Below are 23,299 nucleotides of genomic sequence, written 5' to 3'. Positions count from 1 at the left end.
TATTTTCAATTGACTAATGAGAACATTGAAAAATCCTGACTATTACAAATATATTTCACAAAAATCTATTAATACTTGTCAAATAATGCAAGTCAAGTCTTTAAAAAAGGAATACAGCTTTTTTTTTTTTGCCAATTTAACTACTAAATTACAATGAGATGAAAATTTTTCTCAAATCTTGAAATTTTGTATGACACTGGTTTAGTTATTTAACACATGACTCAAATTTTCTTCATATAAGTTGAATTTTCCGCTCTGAATTATCAATTGAACCCATTCATTGAATTTGATAATGCAACATCATAATTTCCTTAAGGGAAATAATCTCCCTAGTGTGCTCTTCTTTCCCAATCAACATAGACGATGAATTGGTTAATATCCATTGCCATCTTGACTAGATTTAGAAACTCCTGGGAGACACACTTCTAGCCATGCCTGAGAATGCAATTCCAAAGAAGTTGAACTGATGCACCGAGACCTTCCCTAAACAGAGTGGCAGCATTTCACAGGCTGTGGCCTAGACTTAATGGTGGGAAGGTGGGGAACCACACAGGAGAAAGCTTGATGAGCACCCGCACTCGTCTCTCTCAGCTTCCTGACTGCAGATGAAATGCAACCAAAATCCTGCCCCCATGTCTTCTCCACAATATGAACTGCATCTTCTCATACGACGGATCTAAATAAATTGTTCATTCCTTACACTACTTCAAGTTAGATATTTGATTGTGGTGATAAGTAAAGTAACCAACAACTTTCATGAAGACTTTTCAGACACTGTTTACAAAGATCTCAATTTAAAAATTGGAGTGTTATTCCAAACAATATGCTGTTAATTATAATCAAAAAGGTAAACAAACATATCTTAAGGGTTTGATAATCAAAAAATTATTTCAGAATGCAGCTACCAAAAAGGAAATTCTTATGTCATGTGTGAAATGCATCAGTCCCCACTACCAGCTGCACAATCCCAAATGCAATGGCTATACCAAAGTTTTGTAGAATCAATCATTTGGGTTTTAATGACTCTGCTAAGAAAATATCTGTAACAGCCTCCCACAAAAATTCAAGCTGTGTCTACTTATACTAAATCAGGGAGAAAATGGAGGCAATTATCCAAATAATCTAAGCAAAACATGACAAAACAATTGCAATTACCTATATACCTTAGGACAAACATTTTCAAATTTTCTATATTTTGGTAATTATATCAATTCTCCTCTTTGGACATATGCAGTCTAGAATTCTCCCCTTTAGTAAAATCAAACAAATCAAATCTATCTTTAGTAGAAAGACAAGTCATACAGAATATATTCTAATTTATGAAACAGACTGATTTTCCTCTTATGCAGTAACCAATTCCTGTCTTGTTAATTCTGTACCAATTAAGTCCCCAAGTAAATTTGTAGATTTAAAGAATAACAGTGAATTGTTTTTTATCATTTAGTTGCACCAATACAGTTTCTTACTCATTTCAAAATACATAATTGGAAAATGTTTTGAGGCATTTTCTACTTAATTAAACTCTTGTAGCTTTATCTTGAATACTCTGTATACTGAAGTAAGTTAGTGTCTGTGTGAAATGAGAGCTAGCATTTTCACAATACTGCAAGACAATTTGTTGGTACAGTATTTCATAGGGATGCTAGGTAGATAGCAAGCCAGCATCTGTGTGGACTAGCAATTGAGATTTTCTATTTGAGTGTCTTGAGCATGGAGTGGGTTTAGGGGAACTCTATAGTTATGATCAGAGCTAGCCAGAGCTATAGTTGTTCTGAGCCTCCCAACATGGTCTGCTAGTTACAAAAATTGAAAGAAAAAATGGATTCTTTCAAGAAGCAAGAAAGAACTATTCAATAAAGACAGCGCCACCTTAATACACAGAGATATCAAAGATCAGCCCTACTATGCCAGTGCATTATCTATATAAACACCATCTGTGTGTTCTCTCAGTGAGAAGAAACAAGACATGATATATTGAGTGTGAACACCTTGAACACAAATCTGTATTTTGTTAATCTTTATATTTCAATGGAGATGATTACCATGTAATCAATATGGATAGCTAGTTTTAAGTAGTTTAAGCTAGTAAAAAAAAATAATGTTTCTTTCTCTAAATATATTTGAAAATAGCATGCACACATTACAGCAGTGGAGGAATATTCTTAAAAATGTATGCTAAGTCAAGATGGGAATATAAGAGTAAATACTGGAGTTAAATAAAGATCAAAAGGATCACAGCAATTATTCTCCTGCAAATCTCTAAACACATGCGGGAAGTTATTGCACAAATCCAGCAGCCATCACACAAGCCATTCTGATTAATGTCCTGGCTGCTGTTTTGTCTTTAAGAAACTATTTTACCTATTATGTGTGCTTGAGGAAAACGCACACAAAAGATTTAAATTCATGGATTAAAGGAAGTGATAGAATGCCTGAATACACACACACACACACACACACACACACACACTATGGTTTCATGAGTGGGAAAATTGAAAGTGGGAAACAAGAAAAACAGACAGGATCAGGTGAAAAGATGTCTGCATAAATATAAAGAGATTTCATTCGAAATAACCAATAAATCTGATGAAAACAACAATGTCTAACAGTTTTCTGCTACTGCTTACCTCACAGCATCTAGTCTAAGTATATATACAAATGTCCTCACTTGTTGCTCACAATAACACGACCAAGTCATTGCCACTCATGGATTACAAATGATGTAATGGACACAGTGAGGTTAAGAGACTTCCCTGAGTTTGCACAGTGTGCAGGTGGCAGAATCATATTTAATTAGCTTTGCTTTGGGGCTTATGATTTTAATTTCAATGCCATACTGCTTTGGAGTAAATATGTACTGTGATTTTCATACCTCTCTATTCCTAATTATTTCATTACTGCCTTAGATAGGAAATATAAAATATTTGGGTCTTAATGTAGAGACACAAATTATAGAAAAGAATCTTGCCAGCCTCTAAGAATTTTGTCTTGCGGACATGGCAAAACATCAGGATACCAACTCAGTACTATCAAACACATGCTAAATGTTATTTCTAAAACAGGACAGTAAGAAAGTCAAGAAAGTTCTTCTGGAGAAAATCAAATCTTGAGAAGATCTATGTGTATGGCAGATACTGTGGCACATGTGTACATATTTGTGTATGAAAATGGGCACACAAAACCTATTCACTGATCTTCTCAATAAGATCCTCCATGATGCTCCTCTGCAGCCCAAAATGTAGTAAATTTTAAACAGGAGGCGATCACATTCACTACAGTGTAAAACCAGAAAGTAATGCTTTGAGTAAAAAGAAGAATGGGACAGAAATGTATTTACTTAAACATGTCTGTTTCACACATAAATCAGGGTGAGGTATAATAAAGCTGCAGAAAGGAAAAACCCATCCAGCAATTAGGAAATCCTCAGCAAAAGGGGCACACACAGTGGGTCTTAGACTTCTTTCAGTTCAGACACAAGTAATTCGTGCAGAAAGTATACCTGCTGAGTTCCCCAGTGGAACAGCATGCTCTCCATATTTGATGTTTAGAAATAAAAGAGCACATTGGCCTGGAGTGTCTGTCTTCAGGAAGAGGGATGGATGTATACATGGATAAAGGGAAAACAGATAGTCATCCATCAATCCATTACATCTCGGGAGACCTCCTTGTGCAGCAGAGGACATTGCAGGCTACCATGGGAAGACTTGGGGTCTGAGGTATTTCTGATTGCTTTAAGGTCACTCACTGTCCAAACCAAAGACAGAGGAACCACACATAGACTGAAAACTTATTTCCCTTTACTAGGAACCGAGAGCCAAATAAAAGTCAAAACGATTAGCAAAGCTGTGGGAGGCCATGTTTATGACGATCAGCAAGCTCGTGAGGAGTTCATGAGCATCTGAACTAGCTTAGAAGGCAAAGGCTTTCTCACATATAAAGTTTGGTAATTGTAGCCTCTCTATTCGAACAGCCAAAAATTATAAAAATGGAATCATAAAAAAGCTAAGAGAATCACACAGTAATTTATTTTCTGTCAAAGAGATTGTGAGCTGCTTGGGAAGGAGTTCATGACTTGTGTTATTTTATCTTTTTCTGGTAGCCTTGCATAATGCTTTTCATCTCCGGAGACATCAATAAATAATTATTGATTAACTGAAGCTGGTGACAAGCATGCCACCATTTTTTTTCCTAGCATGAACACCCAATACATTGATTTCCATAGTTACATTCTTATGCCTAGCCTTCTCCAAAGAGCAGATGTTTGCTGTGCAGATGCTGAGCCCCCTACTAAAAGGGAAGTTAACTGTAACACCAAACTAAAGTCACGAGGTCAAAGGACATTATTCCTGAACTGTGACTAAAGGAAGGAGCTTGCCTCATGCATTCATATCTCTAGGGTAGGAAGTCTATTTATTTTACAAACACAAGTGAGGTTTAATTGATCTTCATAGTTTCCCAGCAGCAGATGACAGCAAACTGCCTAGCTTTGTGCAGCTAGGCTATGCTTTAAGGACAAGTTGCGTATTAAAATCATAGAGACAACATTTCTCCCACAGTTTTTAGAAACATGAGCATTAAAGTCACAGCTTCTTCTAGACAATATTATCTGAGAGCCCAAATAAAAGTATCATAATTTTGCATGAGTTTGGGTAATTACAAAACGCAAGCTCAGTTTCCTTGATCATATCCATTAAGACGCCATAGCTAAGTAGTCCATATAAACCAAGGAAAATAAGATGTGTCATATCTTCCCTTTTCTCTAATTTTAACTTGAAAACAAGGTTCTAGACTTCTTCCATCCATAGAGGTCTGAGGAATTCATATCATCTCATAGTCACACAGATTAGTAAGCAGAATCATCCTGACATTTTTGAAAGGTATTGGTACTTTCTGATAGCTTGTAAAATGTTCTCATTAAGCCAATGCCTAGACAGATTGAGAGTCACTGTTTGTGTATGATGCATGGTTCCAAAGGCAATCTGACAAGGCGTGGTGGCAATAGCTAGGATGTCCTGTGTTCTATCTACTGAACATTAAAAGGCTAAACAAAAGAGAGCTAACTTCCTGGAGCAGCCATGGCTCAGGAAGGCAGTCATTCTTACTGCTGTGCATGTGAGTACGAAGAGATCAAGCTCTTTCAGGATTTCTTACTTTCACTGGGCCAAATCAGTATTTTAGAAAAATGTCTAATAGGGCATGAAAGGAAATAACCAAATGTGTACATACTGAAGTATAATTCATCATATAGCTTTATCAGTCAAAGCAAATGAGAAAGTCCTGAGCCAGTCATGAAAGCGTATCCAACTCTGAGTGACTTGTCCTTAAGATGGATCTTCTGTAAATAATTAAATTAGTGGGTTTTTTTTTTTTATCTTTGCCCATCTGGGCGCATACGCATGCACGCGCGTGCGTGCGCGCACACACACACACACACACACACACACACACACACACACACACACGGGAAAAATACAAATGGTTAAACCTTGTTTTATGATATCCATAGAAAAGCTTTATTATATGTAAGATTTTAAGCAAGACTCTCCAAATATAAATGGCAGGAGAAAATCAGGTAGATTATGATATTTTGGCTAGGGTAATGAGAAAACTGCAAACACACACATATCTTTAAAAGGTGTGTTTCCAAACCTGCGTCATGAAGTTAAGAATGCTGGATGGAGAAGAGGACTGCTCCATAAAGTAACTTAACACTGTATTGTAATCGGCGAGCTAAGCCTGTAACACAGGCTCCCAGAGCAAAGGTCAGCTCTGCCGGCATTGGCCTGGCTTCTCAAGGTAGCTAGAACAGAGCAGAGAGCTGCAGCGCTCCCAAGGCAGGACACTGCGGCTAAAATAAAGGAAGGAGGAGAACTCACAGGTGCACGTTTCCTTTTGTTATTTCCTTCTCCCAGAAAAAACATAAATCACAAATCACTTTTACCATTGGTCCAGGGTGCTCAACAAAGCAGAATATGACAGAGTCACTGAAGATATTCTTCACCACTTAGGGACCAGGCCTTTGCAAATGTAGCTTCACTGCCCTTACTATTAAAAGCAATCTGCAAAAGAGGCTTAAAACCCAGGGGTCTAACATCAAGTGAACAGGGGGAGGTGACCTTTCATTCCGTTTGTTTATTAGAGGATCTGCAGGCTCCATCTCAGTGTGGGTCCAGCATTGGTAAGAGGCCAAAGGGGAGGTGGCAAATTGTTTTTTTTTTCTTTTTTTTTTTTAAAGAGGTCACACAATCAACTTACAAAATACACCTAGAAATGACCAAGTATTAAAGTCTGTGTTTTAGGTAATCTCTTACAGTTTTGTGGAATATAAACCCTATTAAAACAATTTTTTATTTAGTGTTCACTTAAGTGTTAAATGAAACCATTTACCAGTGAAACAAATATACACAGATATATTGTACAAAATTAAGGAAAAGAGATAAAGGATAGCTAAAATTGAGTCAGAAAAATGAAAATGAAAATGAAGAGACTAAGATCTCTGTCTAAATGGATATAAAGTAGACAAAGTTGAGATGGTGGCCATATATTCTCACCAAAATATACCATTACATCATTTCATAAACAATATCTTATTTAAAATCCATTTATAAGAATAAAGACTACTTTTTATGCAAACCTCATCATGTTAAACTTCTAGAAGGTAGGAACTCAGCTTGGAAAGAACTCTGAACACACCCAACATTCCTCTGTGGGAGAAGCAATGCTACTTGTATTTTAAATTGCATATTCAATAGACAAGCCACATTCAAGATTCAGCTTTGTGCTTAGCTGAATACAAACAAAAATTACTCCTGTGTAGTAATTAATATTTAGTATTTCTTAGGACTGGGCTGCATTAATATTGAATTTATTCTTTCAATTGACTAGTACGATCTGGCCGTTTTCCAACATACATTTTAGATATTTAGTGAATAACCTGTTAGTCCCTGCCCCTTCCGAACCCCCCTCACCTCAGGCAACATTTTACCTATTCTGAAAACAAAACTAAAATAAAAACCAAAATAACAATAGCAAAAGAAGAATGGTGCCCAGAATAAATTAGACGGGCTGTCACCTCCTCAGTCCTGATTTAGTTACCATCATACCAGAAAAGCAGCACACATTTTGTTGACTATGTGGCCATGACTGATGGATGATAGCCTAGCAAGGTCACCATAGCTAATTACAGCATCATTCATCTAGCTTGCACAGGGAAAAAAATACCAGGCTCCCAGGGAAGAAAAAAGAAAAGAAAGAAAAGCCTTTCTATAGCTGCTAACTTTTGAATGATCAGCCTCAAAAGAAACAAATAGGATGAAACTCAATGACCAAATTATGACTTATGGATTCACCCAAGCAAATGACCTCAGCTCTGTGGGTGATTTTAACTCTTGGTTTTCAGCTTGCAGGAGAGAGCTTCTAGCAACAAGGAGTCCTCACAGGCTTAAGTGCTTTGTAGTGGGGGATTCAAAGGCTTCATCAGGAGCCCAAGCCAACCAGGAGCTTTAGTTCTGCTATGTGTGTGGTGTGAGTGTGTTTGTCTAGGATCAGATGCCAAGACTTAAACTCACATTATGGGCACAGCGGCTACTTACACACTACAGCCTAATTAAAAGAGTAAGCTTCCCTCTTCGTTATGTTTTCCCGAAGATCAGGGCCATAAAGGGATTTGGTTTCCTTAAGAACTGAGAAAAATGTTCCCATATGTTGCTTTTGTGCCCTGAATTATTCAAACTCATATAGAAAATGGTAGGGATTTCCAACAATAATCCAGGGCTACACAATGTTTTCTGAGAACTACTGAAAGAAAATAAAGAAGAGAGAAATGAGTGTTTTGAAAATAATTCTATTATAGCAAACATATAATTATAATTTCCATTTCTGTTTTAAAAGAAGCACAAACACACATGGAAACAATAAAGCATCCAGGGCACCTTTCAAGTCAGAAACAAGACTGGCTCACAAGAGAAAGTACCTCATCTTCAAAGTTTAAAGGAGAGAGAATAAAGCTAGTATTAATTCAATTCCCAACTTTAATCAGATTGCTTTACATCTAGGTAACACAGATCACAGGAGTGGCAACAGGCAAATCCAAAGTACTTTTTATCCTGAAACACTATTTAAATTGCATTGCTAAAATAATTTATAACTAAAGGACTATCTTCCCATGTAAGCTTGAACCCCAAATTGCAAATTTCAATCAAGTACTGAGAAAATTGTCAGAAGACACAAAATAAGACTCCTAATTAATTGGGGTCATGAGATGGAAAGTGACAGGGGCACAGAGCTAGATGCAAACTCAGCAAGGTGTTAGTGAAATAATAGCAGCTCTCAGAAGCAAAACAAAGGCTTTCTTTATAGGTGAGAAGCTGCAGATAATGGTAACATAACCAGGAGCAATCTATGGGACCTTCATTTTGGATCTACACTTTCATCTAGATAGGACCTCATCTATTTTTTGTGTGGAAATTTGTAATCATCACAAAGACAAGTTACATGTCTGAGGACACACATTTGGAACTTGGGACTTGTAACAGCTCTAGGTCACTTGGTCCCAAGTCCCAAGAAGCTACATAATGTGTTTTGGAGACCAGAGGATCAGATACCACAGAACAAAAAGGTGATATGAACAGTCATGGGAAAGGTAGAGGACACTTACTCTTCCAGACTTCAAAGTGAAAGCCGCAGTATGACCCTAAACCTGACATGTCAGCAAAGGTGTAGAGATGTCTACACTATAGTAAAAGTATTGTTGAGATTCCATTCACATACTGATTTGATGTACGATCTCTCTGTCTCTCTCTGTCTCTGTCTGTCTGTCTCTGTCTGTCTGTCTCTCTCTCTTTCTCCCTCTTTCTCTCTGTCTCTCTTTCCCCCCCACACACAGGCACACTGCATGTATGAAGTGAGGGACAATAGCCAGCAAACTATAGGCTTAAAAAGCAACTTGAAGCACCTCAACTCTTTAGTCTTGGTTTCTTCATTAGCTTTAAATTTACAATTATTCATAGTATTTGTTTATTAATTTATACTTTATCTCAATTCCAAAAGGATATGAAGTGTTATTATTAATTCATCTAGTATTTAAAGGGCATGGATAATTGAAATATATAGTTTATCAAAAAATGTCACATAAATGCAGGAATATGGTATTAGAGAACCAATTCTAATTGCACTGTTAAACCAACTAGTCATTCAGCATCAGTGCACACAATGAATTGAAGCTTTCACATATTCATTTGTAAAACAGTGTCAATCACTTAGACAATTGCTAATTCTAAAACCCTATGCAACTGTATGTATAACATTTATTCTAAGGGGTGTATAATTCCTTAGAGTAGATGTGAGCTTCCTTGATGTAGGACCTCTATGAAGCCTCTGGACTCTGCTTACTATCTATTCACAAAATCTTGTAGTCCTGTCTTCCCTTTTACTATAACCTAACCTATTTTTGAGAGTTAGAGAATGCAAAAGCATCCAGAATGTAAGCAACAAACAATGTTTTTGTTAACTAGAATCAAGAACTTGTCAAATCACTGAAATATGTTTATAAATACTAAAGTGCTCTAAAGTTCTTTTTTGCAATTAATTTATTTTTAATAATATTAAACAATAACAATTAACTTTGATAATTATATTAAATAATTATTTTAATAAAAATGTTAACTTCACATCACAATCAAGTCCTTCTCCTCCCAGTCTCCCCTCTGAGAAGGGGGAACACCCACTGGGTACCAACCTGGCCCTTCAAGTCAGTGCAAGACTAGGCACATCTACTCCCGCTGAGGCTAGAAAAGGCAACCCAGTTAGGAGAACAGGATCCATATGCAGGCAACAGATTCAGTGATAGGCTCTGCTTCAGTTGTTGGGGGAACACATGAAGACCAAGCCACATATCTGCTTTGTGCTGAAGGTCTAGGTTCCAGCCTTTGTACGCTCTTTGATTGATGATTCAGTCTCTGGGAGCCCCTACAGGTCCAGGTTAGTTGATTTTGTTGGTTTTTTGTTGGGGGTTGGATGAAGATTCTTGAACAAGTCAACTTTGAAGTCCAAATGGATTCCATGACTATGACTCTACAATTCTACCTACTGTTTCAGCCCCCAGATATTTTTCTTAAGTAGATTATTGTGTAAGCTATTTCTAGGATGTATGAAAATGATAATGGCCAATTAGTAACTTGTTAGAACTGAGTCTGGGCCAGTTACTTAATCATTATAAAAGCTAGTAAAAAAATTATGTAGAAATAATTTAGATAAATGACATTAGAATGCACCTTAGTTTAAAACTTAGCTTGTAAATTAAACATAAACATACACACAAACATATAATTAGTTTATAAGACATGGAATTGTATATGTCAAGATGGCTAGTTGGTCTAAGACATGGAATTGCAAACATTTTTAGGTTAGAGGAATATCTTTATTAAGTGAAAAACTGAAAGTTACTCACTGTACATTTGTACATAGTATTGCCTTAAGGATTTAGACAAAACTTTACAGAATTTAAGCATCTGATATTTGAGAGAAATCGCACATGGGAGGTACCAGATAAACAAAAACAAAGAAGAGAGAAAGGAAAAGGGAGCAAGATTTGGAACAGACATGGACAATTGAAAGAAGTTGCTAAATGATAAATGGATCACGGTGGCTGTAGGTAGGATGAGAGCAACCATGAAAAGTGATCAGAGATGAAGGCTGCCCAGGAGCTAAGTGGCAAGAGCCTAGGGCTCCAACTTTGGCATTGTCTGAGAATCCTTCATGAGAAGCTGCTGAAATACATATGTGCTCTTTCTGGCAACCCCCACCATGACTTGATGCAAGCGGGAGCTGGGGTGACCTCACAACATAATGCACTCACATCCCAGAAGAGCCATGAATATGCACTGCCCAGGTCCATCCCAAGGCAGCCACCTCCTGTTGTGAGAACAACAACAGGAAGATGGAATGGGCAGAGACAGAACTGGATGTGTTATGTATTTATTTAACTTCTCTACCCGAATAAAAGCCTGAGGATTTTTTTATAACTAAGTAAAATATTTGAATGACAACCATTTCTCTAAAGTTGTTTCAATTAAGAAGTTATGTGTGATGGTTGGTCTTCACTGTCAACCAGATTTGGAAATGCCTAGGGGACAGGCCTCTGCTTCTTAACTGTAGGTTCACTATCACCAGCTGTCTAATCCTATTGTCAGCTGTTTTGTTATAGGAACAAGCAACATGAACAAATGCTAGCTTCTGTCATTGTTTAATCTATGACGTCATTAAACTCAATGACATGGATGTGTGAGCCTAAATGTTCAGTCTTTTCTGTGCTTCAGTTCATATTCACAAAGTAAACACCAAGAAAGTCTTATCATAATTTATTCTATGGACAACATCTTAGAAATCTTACAGTGAAGTGGTTCCTAACATTTGAGCCAGCAAGAGTTCACATCCTGGCTCACACACTCAGTGTGTAACTTGGATGAGATACTAAACTTCTCTGTTCTAACCCTCATCTTTGGAGAAAGAGACTATTAAAACATGACTAGACAACATTAAGTCTTAAAAGAATTTGACCAATAAAAGAATGTGTTGAAATCACTCAGTGCACTCTCTTTATGGCAGTGTCTGATATGTACTCTATTGAATAAACAATATTTTTTGTTCCCATCTCATGAAAAAAGTCAGTTTCAAACAAAGGGCCTAAGAAGAGATGGTTCAGTGGTTAAGAGGGTTTTTATTGTAGTAGACTTGATTTTGGTTTCCATGTCTATGTCCAGTGGCTCACAGCTGTGAGCCTATAGCTCTAAGAAATTCACCGTCCTATTCTAGCCTCCAATATGACACACACACACACACACACACACACACACACACACACACACACACACACATACATACACACACATAATTAAAAATAAAATAAATCTTTTAGAAATAGAAAAAGAATCTTCTTTGAAAGGAAGAGAATGTGAGTTGGTTTTTCTTCTTGGATTCAACACCACTATTTTGATCAGATGGTCCAACAAAAGAAGCTGTGAAATAAAAAAGGAAAACAAGCTTTCTTTCCTGAAAAAGCCCATAAGAGAAAGGTGGAAACAAGTTTCCCAAAGCAGGGATACCCCGAGTCTGTCTTTTGAAGCTCACAGCGCTTGCTTATAAATAGAATATTAAAACAAGCAAGAGCAATTTTCTCCTTTCGTCTTCCCTTATTGCCTAATTTTCCTCTCACACCATTTGCATAATGGATAAAAAGGCATCCATTATGCAAATGAGCGATGGGGCTGCAAGGTTGCTGAAGCCACAAGCCTGGCTCCAGAAGAGGAGCAGCCGCCAACCAGCCCTTCACCATCTATGCAGACTGCTTTGTTAGCTTTGATTCCAAAATATGCAGGAAAATTATAAAGACCATAGGTCATTAATTTCCATTTGGTTTATTTTAAGAGACACTACAGAAGCTTTTCAGAAAATCAAGACAAAACAAGGTTATTTGTTTCGGCTATATATAATAAATTTAACAGTAATTTTATTTTATTTTTTTTGAAACAGCATCTCACTGTTTGGCTGGCCTGGAACTCACTATGTAGACAGACTGGCTTTCCTCTCAGATATCTGCCTGCCACTGACTCCTGAGTCCTGCAATTAAAGACATGTATCAGCATAGAGGGCAACAGCAAATATTGAATTTCAAATGAGGGGAAAGATGTTATATATTATTTTTATAATGTAAATATTTCCTACTATGTGTTTGTGTGCATATGTGTATGTGTGTATGTATGTATATATTTTTGCATGCATTCCAAGATATACCAGTGCAAGTCAGAGGACAACTTGAAGGTGTTTTTTCTCTCCTTCCATGTTGTGGGTCATAGGAATATACCTCTGGTCATTGTGATTGACAGGGTTTTTATTAGCCCAACGTTCTTGCTAGCTACGTTTTCACAATTTTAATTGCATGTTCTACTTTAAGAAAAAAAATGATTCCTTTTGATAAGTAGGGACTGTGTCAGTCCTTCAGACATGAGAATTAAGTCTGAATAAGTTCTAGCCAGCACACTCAGTTCCAGAATATTATGTTCACAATCGACCCAAATAGAATATACTTGAAACACTAACAATTAGAGGGCTGTGGAAAGTGACACGCTATTAGATGGACCTAAACTTATTTCTAAGAAGTATCAACACAAACAGATATGTGAGGATTAGTTTTTGGCAGAAACATCAGAAGAATGCTTATTTTTATTTCCTACACTTTTGAAACAAATAATAAGCCAAAGGATTCTAGGTAAAACCAGGCAAACTGTTCTATTTTTTGGAAAACAAAAATCAGGCGATTTCAAATTTCAAAATTAACTCCCCAACTGTTTTCTCCACTGTCTACCATATATATGAGGACAACCAGAATGACTAAGACAGAAATGGAACCTTATTTCTAGTGTGGATTCCTCAGAAACCCTTAGCTTTTCCCAAATGATGAACTTTATTAAAACAGCGATGCTTCTAGGAAACAGACAAGCCTCATTCCTCAGTCTGACACCCAGCGTGATTTTTCAGGGGCATGCAATTGGAAGCCACCTTCAGCTCAAGATAAAAACTGCATCTCCTTACCTGAGCTCCAGCAGCAGAAAAGAGCTTAAGGAAAATACCTTAGGTAACAAACCAGATGTCTTTAAAAGAACAATATTAATATGATGAACTTCACAGAGAAGAAAGGCAGTAAGTTGATGTAATATATAACCAGGTGGAAGGCATCATCTGGAAAATCCACCTACCTAACTTCAGAGCAGAAGGGGTTACAACGATTTCCCCGCCGATCGGTTTAAATGCAGCCAGTTGGGCAGCCACTTCTGTCTCGAAAGCGTCTGGGCTCTGACGATCCACAGGGTTTCCACTGGGGCTCTCAATCTTTTGGAGTGGCTCTTGTTCGTCAAACACAGCAATCAGCTGCAAACGAGTCCAACAACACTAATTACTTTGTAGGACATGCTTATCACAGAGACACTGTGTCTAGTTGATTGTGATCTTTACTTGGTCTTGAAGCAAATGTCGCCTTAAAAAAATCTTGGAAGTTTTAATATTATTATGTCAAGACCCTTAAATCTGCAATAATATAACCCCCACAATCACAGCCACAGAACATGATTAATGGTGTGTTCTTTGTTGGTCTATTCTTGAACTAGTCAGTTTGGGCCAGGTCTCATTACAGGAATGAAATGTCTGCCTCTTAACCTCTCTCCTCATGAATGTCTGCACCATGTGTCTGTCTCTTGTCAGTTTCAGTGTATGTCTCTGTATCTCTCACTGTCTCTGTCTCTCTGTGTCTCTGTCTCTCACTGTCTCTGTATGTCTGTCCTGCAAAGGATCGAACTTACACCTTCACCTATGCTAGGCAAGTGTTCTACCACAGAGCTATACACACAGTATCACTTATGACTTTAACCAATATGCCCAAAAGGTATCCACTTCCAGGATACAAAAGGAAAGTTTTATATACAAAAGCTAAACAATAGAATATGTTATAGAAATGTATATTCCAGTCATAAATGGCTGATGCATTTCTTCATGCCTTAGATTTTGTCTTTCTAACACAAATCCACACATACTCACAAACATAAAGAATGTTAATAGTTATAAATCCTATGCACCACAAGCGTCACATTTTTTTTGTTTTGTTTTGTTTTTTGTTTTTTCAAGACAGGGTTTCTCTGTGTAGCCCTGGCTGTCCTGGAACTCACTCTGTAGACCAGGCTGGCCTCGAACTCAGAAATCCACCTGCCTCTGCCCAAGTGCTGGGATTAAAGGCATGCACCACCACCGCCCGGCCTGCATCACATTGTTATACAAATCTTTGGTATGATTTTTTTTTCTTTATAATGGATCTTATAGATTGGTTTAAGCCTAGTGAATACTAAGTCCATTGACACTAACATAAGTTAGTTACTTAATTATGCCTAACGGCACATATTCTCATTTCCTTTAACATATTTACATATCTTTAATATAAAAAATCTGAAATGTTGTTTTCCAGTCATTCTTTACAAAAAATTCAACATGTTCTACTAATTACATGATGCTAAGCCAGTCATACAGAGAAGGTAGACCACTGTGCTTGTGGTCAGGAGGCTGTACTCCTATAGAAGAGTTTCAAATGTTCCCTGTTGGCTACCTTAGCAAAGGTCAAATGTAAATTCAGGAGGTAGTTCTTGGTTGCTACCGTCAATCCAAAGAAATACAGTGTATATGATTTTGAAAACTGCTAGTAACTCTTTGGATATTTTTCATTCATTAAATAAGTAAAGTCTACTTATGATTCAGACGTTAATCCAGAAAGGCACTCAAAGCCCCATTCATAGGGGAACCTTGTTGGCAATAGTATTAATAACACAAATGCAGGGGTAACCAATCAAAGCACTGTAAACTCCAACTTCGTTTTTCAAAAGAAATGAACACAATTAGGGATATGTAAATTGGCTATTCAAAAATAATCTTCATAATTGTCTACTCATTTCCAGTATGGAGACTTCTTTAATTGGAAAACCCAACAATCCATTCACCACAGAAAAGAAATGCTTACTCCCAAGGCATTATTTTAATTCTTGAAATTGAGCACATGCATCTTCTATCTTTAATTGCTAGCACTGATGAACTGACTTGAGATAAGACTTAAATAGATTAATAATGAAAGATTATTCTAGTATAAAAATAATCAGCAAAACTAGATCTTCGTAATCATCTGGCTAAAATGAAAGGTTTTACACTTCCAGTCTTGATATAGAGAATAAAATAAAATATAAAATGTGGTTGAATTATTTTCTACATTATTTCTATGCCATAATTATGATAATTATGATTTCAATTTTGCATATTGCAAGTTCACATATATTATGAATGTTCATTCTGAGACACCCATCAACGAGCCATCAACTAGATCAGTGGCATCTTGAATTGGTACTGTGAGCAGTTTTACATAGAAATAGTATCTTATTTTCTTGCTTCCTTCATCCTTAACTTTCAAGATCATCCATGTACTTTAAATATTGTAGAGAAAGAAAACAGAACATCAATCAGAAATATAATAAAAAAGGTTAAAATTGATAGCTCATACTAGAAATCATATATACTTATTCTATAGAAAACTTTACTCTTACCTATACATTGTACCTAGAAAACCTTACAGAATCTACAGTTACACTACTACACCCACACATCTAATAGAAAAACACATTTTTTTTTTGAGATTCTGTTTTCAATGGTTATGGACCAAATGGTCTCTGGTGATGGAATCAATAGTTTTCAGCCCAGAATTTTAGCTCCTTAAAATGAAAACTATGGAAATCGATGATACATTAGAGAATAGCTCTAGTTTGGGCATGGATATCATGTTCTTAAGAACAAAAAGAAAACAAAAATAACAACAACAACAACAAAAAAAAAAAACAAAGCAAAACAAAATAAAACCAAGCAAAATCCAAGTGATTTCCATGATTTGAAGATACAGCATTACATGGTTGTTTTGTAGATGATAATTATGGGACCTGGATGATTCTCACATTGAATGATCTCTTCAGTTAATTAATTGCTTACTCTGTCTCCCAGTCTCATGTTTGACAGGATTTATCACAGCAGAGCCTCATCTACATCAATGGATGAAACAAAGTCTACTCCTAGAAAGAACAGAGCCAGAGCGACTCTCTGATGTCCAAAAAAATCTGCAGCCCTGTAGGGCTGGATGATGAGGGCCCCTACCAGCTGGTAGCTATCTCAAGAGTCAACATGTACACAGACTTACACTTGCTTTCAAACTTGTTAGTCATTCAAATCACTTGTTAACTAAACTAAATTGTTAACTAAATTACTTCCTTGTTAACTAAATTACTTGATTCACTGAGACATCAACATTACTAGGTATCAGAGTTTCAGGAAAACCCTGTTACAGAGAGAGATACAGTGATTAACTTCAACTACTACTGCTGCTCTCAACAGAAGAGATAATGGCTTGACAGCATCTAGCATATAGAAGAGGCTGCCTATGCCCTCCGCTGAAACCAAACAGAGTTACCTTATTCCAAAGTGGAAAGTGGGACTTGGAAGAAAGAAGTGTATTTCAATTTTTCACATTAAATTTTGCACAAAGTTACTTTTAGAGGCTACTGTAACCCAAACTGTGCAAAGCACATATACAAAATGTTTGACTTGATGTCTTCTCCCTGCTCATGCTCTCTGCCAGCATGCCTTCTGCTCTCCTTCTGTGCTGCCATTGTTCTCATGTTACCAAGTGTAGCCATGACATTTTCAAGTACCCACAAGCCCAGGGGATCTGTTTGCATGGCCTGATTACAACCCAAACGTCTGCCCTCACAGATTCCTGTATTTAGCCATCTAATTTCCAGATAGACATAGGAAGGCCAGTATACAGAAATGTTATTAACTCATCTACCCAACAGAACTAAAAGCCTTCTTGGGAAAAACAGGAAGATTTATGAGAACAGGAACCACACCGTTTCTTGCCTCTCTGTGTGGTAAACTGTGAAGAATCTGGACAGTTCCTGATTCTGAATCTGCTCTTATGAAGGTCAAGAGAGTATCCAGGCTACTTCTTGGCTCGAGTTTAGGATGCTGCTGATCGATTTGTCACCCTCTGCCTCCTCTTCATGTGGGTCTGAGAATACCACACTGGCTATGTGTCCTCTTCAACTCTCTAGGTCTTCAACTACATTTCCCTTCACTTACTCCTCTTTACTACCTTGCCTGATCTCTGAGAATGTTAAGTCATCTACATTTGGGTATAACCTCACTTGTTTCCTACTTATCTACAAGTACAGGCAAATAAATCCTACATTTATCAGACATTTTGACCAAGCATCAGGCTCATATGATCAACTGGGAATTCTCTCCAAAACTATAGGACAAATCCTTCAAAATTCTTTCCAGACTCATTTATATCAAAACTAAGAGCAATTGTCCAGGCTAAAAGGTGTGTAGCAATTCTTCACCTTTCTTTCTCCCCTATAGCCACACATGTTCAATTGCTTAAAAGACCTGAAAACAAACAAACAAACAAGCAAGCAAACAAACAAACAAACAAACAGGTTTTCCCCAGCTCTCATCACATTACTGTCACCAACATGGATCTAGATCCCAGATGGTTACTACAACAGACTCCTGGCTGTCCCTTCTACCTAGACATCTTTCCTTTGGTGGAGTGAATGCTTAACTCAGCATTAATGAACATCTTGAAAACTTTAAGCTCATGCCCGCCCTATGCTCATGTACCTTCTCACCTCACATGGAGGAAAGCCCACAGTCTTGCTATGGGCTCTGAGGTTACAGGGCCTGTTACACTCCTCACCACATGTTTGAATTGCTTTCTCTCTTGTCTCCAGGAATCTATGAAGCTAGACTAATAGTTTGTACCCTACTTGTCAGCTGTTCTGTTATCTTCCTGGAATAGTCACGCTCTACATCTTACAAAGCTTACTATAAACTTTCAACATCTCTACTTTAATACCAAGCTCTTTCTGGACATACCCCTTATGAGTTCCTTAGGGATTTTAGGGCAGCCCCAGTGATTTATATTTTCTCATTTCTCTAACTTCTTGACTACCTATCCTTATTTTATCAGTCTTGAAACTTAAGAGGATAGTGGCTTTCATCTGTTTTGGGTGGCTTTAGCAGGTGTGTGCTATCCACCCAAAGTAGCTTAAGAACAGATGTGAGTAAATCCGAGCAAGCAGAGACACAGACTGAAGCAGTGTGCCATCATCTCCAAAAAGGGGCCAGCTTTATTCTACAAAGTTATGGAATAGCATAATCTGTGCTTCATCAAAGTGCTGTTTACTATAGGCCTTCCCAACCTTTTTATACTGGCACTACTTCTGCATGGGAAACTTTTGTCTGCAGGCACATGGGTATATAAAAGTGTTATATATACAAATCAAGCATTAACTGATGATAGAGGAATTTATTTTAATACATTTCTTTGAAATACATATGTTTTACTAAGGATGAAGCAATTTTGCTTACTAATGAGATATATAAGTTGTTTATTTTTACATAAAGAATTAAATTGCCCCCCCCCCCCCGAGCTCCATCACCTTCCCTCCTGAGAAGGCATGCTTGGCTCCAGGAGCACCCAGGTTAGATTCTGCCCTGTCTATCTATCCCCTGCCTGCAGACTCTACCTGAGGCACACACAGCAGAAGTAAGCTGCATTCTGTCCCCTAAGCTCCATTTGTAGGCCTGCCCACCGCTCTGTCTCCTTTCTCAGGAGGCCTGCTGGGTCCCAGGAACATCCAATTCCACCTAGGGCCCAGTCAGCAGAGGTGAACAGTATGTCGTTCCCTGAGCTCCATCATCAGGCCCTTGGCTCTGCCTGACACTCTCAGGAGTCCTGTTGGCATCAGGAGCATCCAGAGAACACCAGGGACAACCAGATGGCTAAAGGCCAGTGTAAGAACACAACCAGCAAGAGCCCAGCACCATAATTACCCAACTATCCCACTACAACAAGCCCTTGGATATCCAAACACAGCTGAAGCACAAGAAGATGACCTTAAGTCCAATTTTATAAAGATGATAGAAGAATTCAAAGAGGAAATGAATAAATCCCTTAAGGAAATACAGGAAAATACAATTAAATTGGTGAAGGTAATGAGTAAAACTGATTGAGATCTGAAAGTGGAAATAGAAACAATAAAGAAAACACACTGAGGGGATGCTGGAGATGAAAGACCTAAGAAAGAGAACAAGAACTACAGATGTATGCATCACCAACAGAATGGGGAGATGGAAGAGAGAATCTCAGGCATAGAAGAGGTTTTTGAAGAAATCAAAGTATCAGAAATTTATTCAAAGAAATGTTAAACCTAAAAGTGTTATATATACAAATTAAGCATTAAATGATGATAGAGGAATTTATTTTAATATATTTCTTTGTGTGCTAAGAGATCTTGGATATAATGAAAAGGCCAAACCTTAGAACAATAGGAATAAAAGGAGAAGCCTTGCATTTCCAAGAAAATATTTTCAACAAAATCATAGAAAACAACTCCAACCTATAGATAGAGATGCCTACAAACATACAAAAAATTTACAGAACACCAAATATATTGTACCAGAAAGAAAACTCTCCCACCACAATAATCAAAACACTAAATGTACAGAAGAAAGAAAGAATATCGAATGGGGAAAAGGCCCAGTAACAAATAAAGTCATATCTATCAGGATTATATCTAACTTCTCAACAGATTCTAAAAGCTATAAGCACCTGGGCAGATTTGTTTCAAACACTAAGAGATGACAGATATCAGCCAAGAATACTATACCCAGCAAAACTTTTAATCAATATAGAAGGAGAAAACAAGAAATTCTAAAACAAAATCAAACTTAAACACTACCCACAAATCGAGCCCTACAAAAGATACTGGAAGGAAAACTTCAAAACAAGGAGGCTAACTACACCCAAGAAAACACAGGAAATAACACCAAAATCAAAAGAAGAGAAACACACACACACACCCATACAAAACTATCACCACCTTCAAAATGACAGAAATTAACAATCATTGGTAATTAATATTTCTTAATATCTATGAACTAAAGTCCCCAATAAAAAGACACATGCTAACAGAATGGATGTAAAACAAGAACCATCATTCTGTTGCATACAAGAAACACTCCTCAGCAACAAAGATAGACATTACCTCATAGTAGAGGGCTGGGAAAAGGTTTTTCAAGCCAACAGACCCTTGAAGCAAGATGAAGGACAGTGCATATTCACTAAAAGAAAATATCCACCAAGATGAAATCTCAATCCTGAATATTTATGCTGAAATGGAAGAGCACCCACATTCATAAAAAGAAACATTATTAAAGCTTAACTCTCACACCACATCCTACACATTTGTAGTGGAAGGCTTCAACACCCCTCTCTCACCAACTGACAGATCATAGAGAATGAAAAAAACAGATGTTATGAATGAAATGGATCTAATGGATATTTATAGACAATTTCACCCAAACAAAAAGGAATACATCTTCTCAGCACCTCAGGAAACTTCTCAAAAGATAGCCATATTCTCAGTCACAAGCAAGTCTCAACAGATACAAAAAACCTGAAATAACCCCTTGTATATAAGCAGACTACCACCATGAATTAAAGCTGCACTTCAACAACAACAGAAACAACAGAAAACCTACAAACTCATGGAAACTGGACATCTTTGTGTTCAATGATCACTGGGTCAGAAAAGAAATAAAGAAAGAAATCAAAGACTTTCTAGAATTCAAAGAAACTTAAGGCACAACAGGTCCAAATTTATGGAACACAATGAAAGCAGTACTAAAAGTAAAGTTCATAACAGTAAATGCCTTCATAAAGAAATTGGAGAGATCTCATAAGATCTCACAGCAAACCTGAAATCTTTAGAACAGAAAGAAGCAAACACACACAGAGGAGAAAACAAACTAAGGGATGAAATCAATAAGTTAGAAACAAAGAGAAAAATACAAAGAAACAATGAAACCAAGAGCTGTTTCTTTGAGAAAATCAATAAGATAGAAAAACCCTTAGCCAAACTAAATAAAAAGCAGAGAGACAGTATCCAAATGAACAAAATCAGAAATGAAAAGGGGGACATAACAGGCACTGAGGAAATACAAAGAACCATTAGGTCTAACTTTAAAAGCCTGTACTCCACAAAATTAGAAAATCTAAATGAAATGGATGATTTTCTAGACAGATATCAATTACTAAACCAAACTCAAGATCAGGTAAACTATCTGAATAGTCCTATAACTCCTACGGAAATAGAAGCAGTTATTTAAAGTCTCCCAACCAAAAAAACCCCTGGGCCAGATGGTTTTAATGCAGAATTCTACCAGACTTTCAAAGAAGAGATAATACCAATATGCCTCAAACTATTCCACAAAGTAGAAATAGAAGGAACATTGCCAACCTCATTCTATAAGGCTGTAATCACCCCAATACCTAAACTATACAAAGACTCAACACCAAAAAAAGAGAGAGAAAATTTTAGATGAACTTCCCTTGTGAATATTGATGCAAAAAATAATTGATAAAATACTTGCAAACTGAATCCTAGAACACATAAAACATCTACCATGATCAAATAGGCTTCATAACAGGGATTGCAGGGCTGGTTCAATATATGAAAATCCATCAATGAAATCCACAATATGAACAAACTGAAAGAAAAATAACTTACATGATCATCTCACTACATGTTACAAATGCCTTTGACAAAGTCCAACACCCCTTAATGATAAGTTTTGGAGAGATCAGGGATACAAGGCTCAGACAGAAACACAATAAAGGCAATTTACAGCAAACCTATAGCCCACTTCAAATTAAATGTGAGAAACTTAAAGCAATTCCACAAAAAATCAGGAATAAGACTGTTCACTCTCTCCCTATATCTTCAATATAGTACTTGAAGTTCTAGCTAGAGCAATAAGACAACTAAAGGAGATCAACATGAGACAAACTGGAAATGAAAAAGTCAAACTATCTCCATCCGCAGATTATATGATGGTATACATAAGTGTCCCTCAAAATTCTCTCAGAGAACTCCTACAGCTGGTAAATACCTTCAGCAAAGTGTCGGAATAAAAAATTAACTAAAAAAAAAATCAATAGCCATTCTTTGTATAATGATAAATGAGCTGAGAAAGAAATTCAGAAAAAACACCCTTCACAATAGCCACAAATAATATAAAATATCATGATGTAACCCTGACCAAGGAAGTGAAAGACCTACCTGTGTGAAAAGAACTTCAAGTCTCTGAAGAAACATATTAATGAAGATATCAGAAGATGGAAAGATCTCCCATGCTCATGGATGGGTAGGATTAACAGTAAAAATGGCCATCTTACTAAAAGCAATCTACAAATTCTGTACATTTCCCATCAAAATACCAATATGATTCTTTACAGACCTGGAAAAAATAATTCTCAATTTCTTAAGTAAAAAATTTAAAAAGCCAGGATACCTAAAACAATCCAGGTATAACACTCCCTAATTTTAAGCTGTACTACAGAGCAATAGTAATAAAAAACACATGGTATTGGCATAAAAACAGGTCAATCAATGAGATAGAATCAATTATGTTCATAGCACCTTTATTCATAATAGCCGGAAACTTGAAACAATCTAGATGCCCCTCAATTGAAGAATGGATTGGAAAGAAACTGCAGTACATCTATACAATGTAATACTACTCAGCTATTAAAAAAAATACAGGAAGAACAACCCACATTCCACAAGGAACTCAAGAAGAAGGAAGACCAAAAGGTGGACAT

The 23,299-nt window shown here is 36.9% G+C and overlaps 1 protein-coding gene across 3 annotated transcripts in view; it reads right to left on the bottom strand.

Annotated features, from left to right (window-relative positions):
- Pard3b (par-3 family cell polarity regulator beta) overlaps positions 1 to 23,299 on the bottom strand; it is a 997,480-nt gene that overhangs the window by 608,958 nt on the left and 365,223 nt on the right. For 2 of the 3 annotated variants that reach the window (XM_031367697.1, XM_031367695.1), the window contains exon 3: positions 13,752 to 13,944. In XM_031367697.1, the coding sequence (XP_031223557.1) occupies positions 13,752 to 13,944 (193 nt within the window). The remainder of the gene's footprint in view (positions 1 to 13,751; positions 13,945 to 23,299) is intronic. The other variant, XM_031367696.1, reaches the window with a different exon arrangement.

Source organism: Mastomys coucha, unplaced genomic scaffold, assembly GCF_008632895.1.
Source record: "Mastomys coucha isolate ucsf_1 unplaced genomic scaffold, UCSF_Mcou_1 pScaffold14, whole genome shotgun sequence".
NCBI classification, from domain to species: Eukaryota; Metazoa; Chordata; class Mammalia; order Rodentia; family Muridae; genus Mastomys; species Mastomys coucha.
The sequence above is the reverse complement of the archived record's forward strand: the minus strand, read 5'-3'. Positions and strand labels throughout refer to the sequence as shown.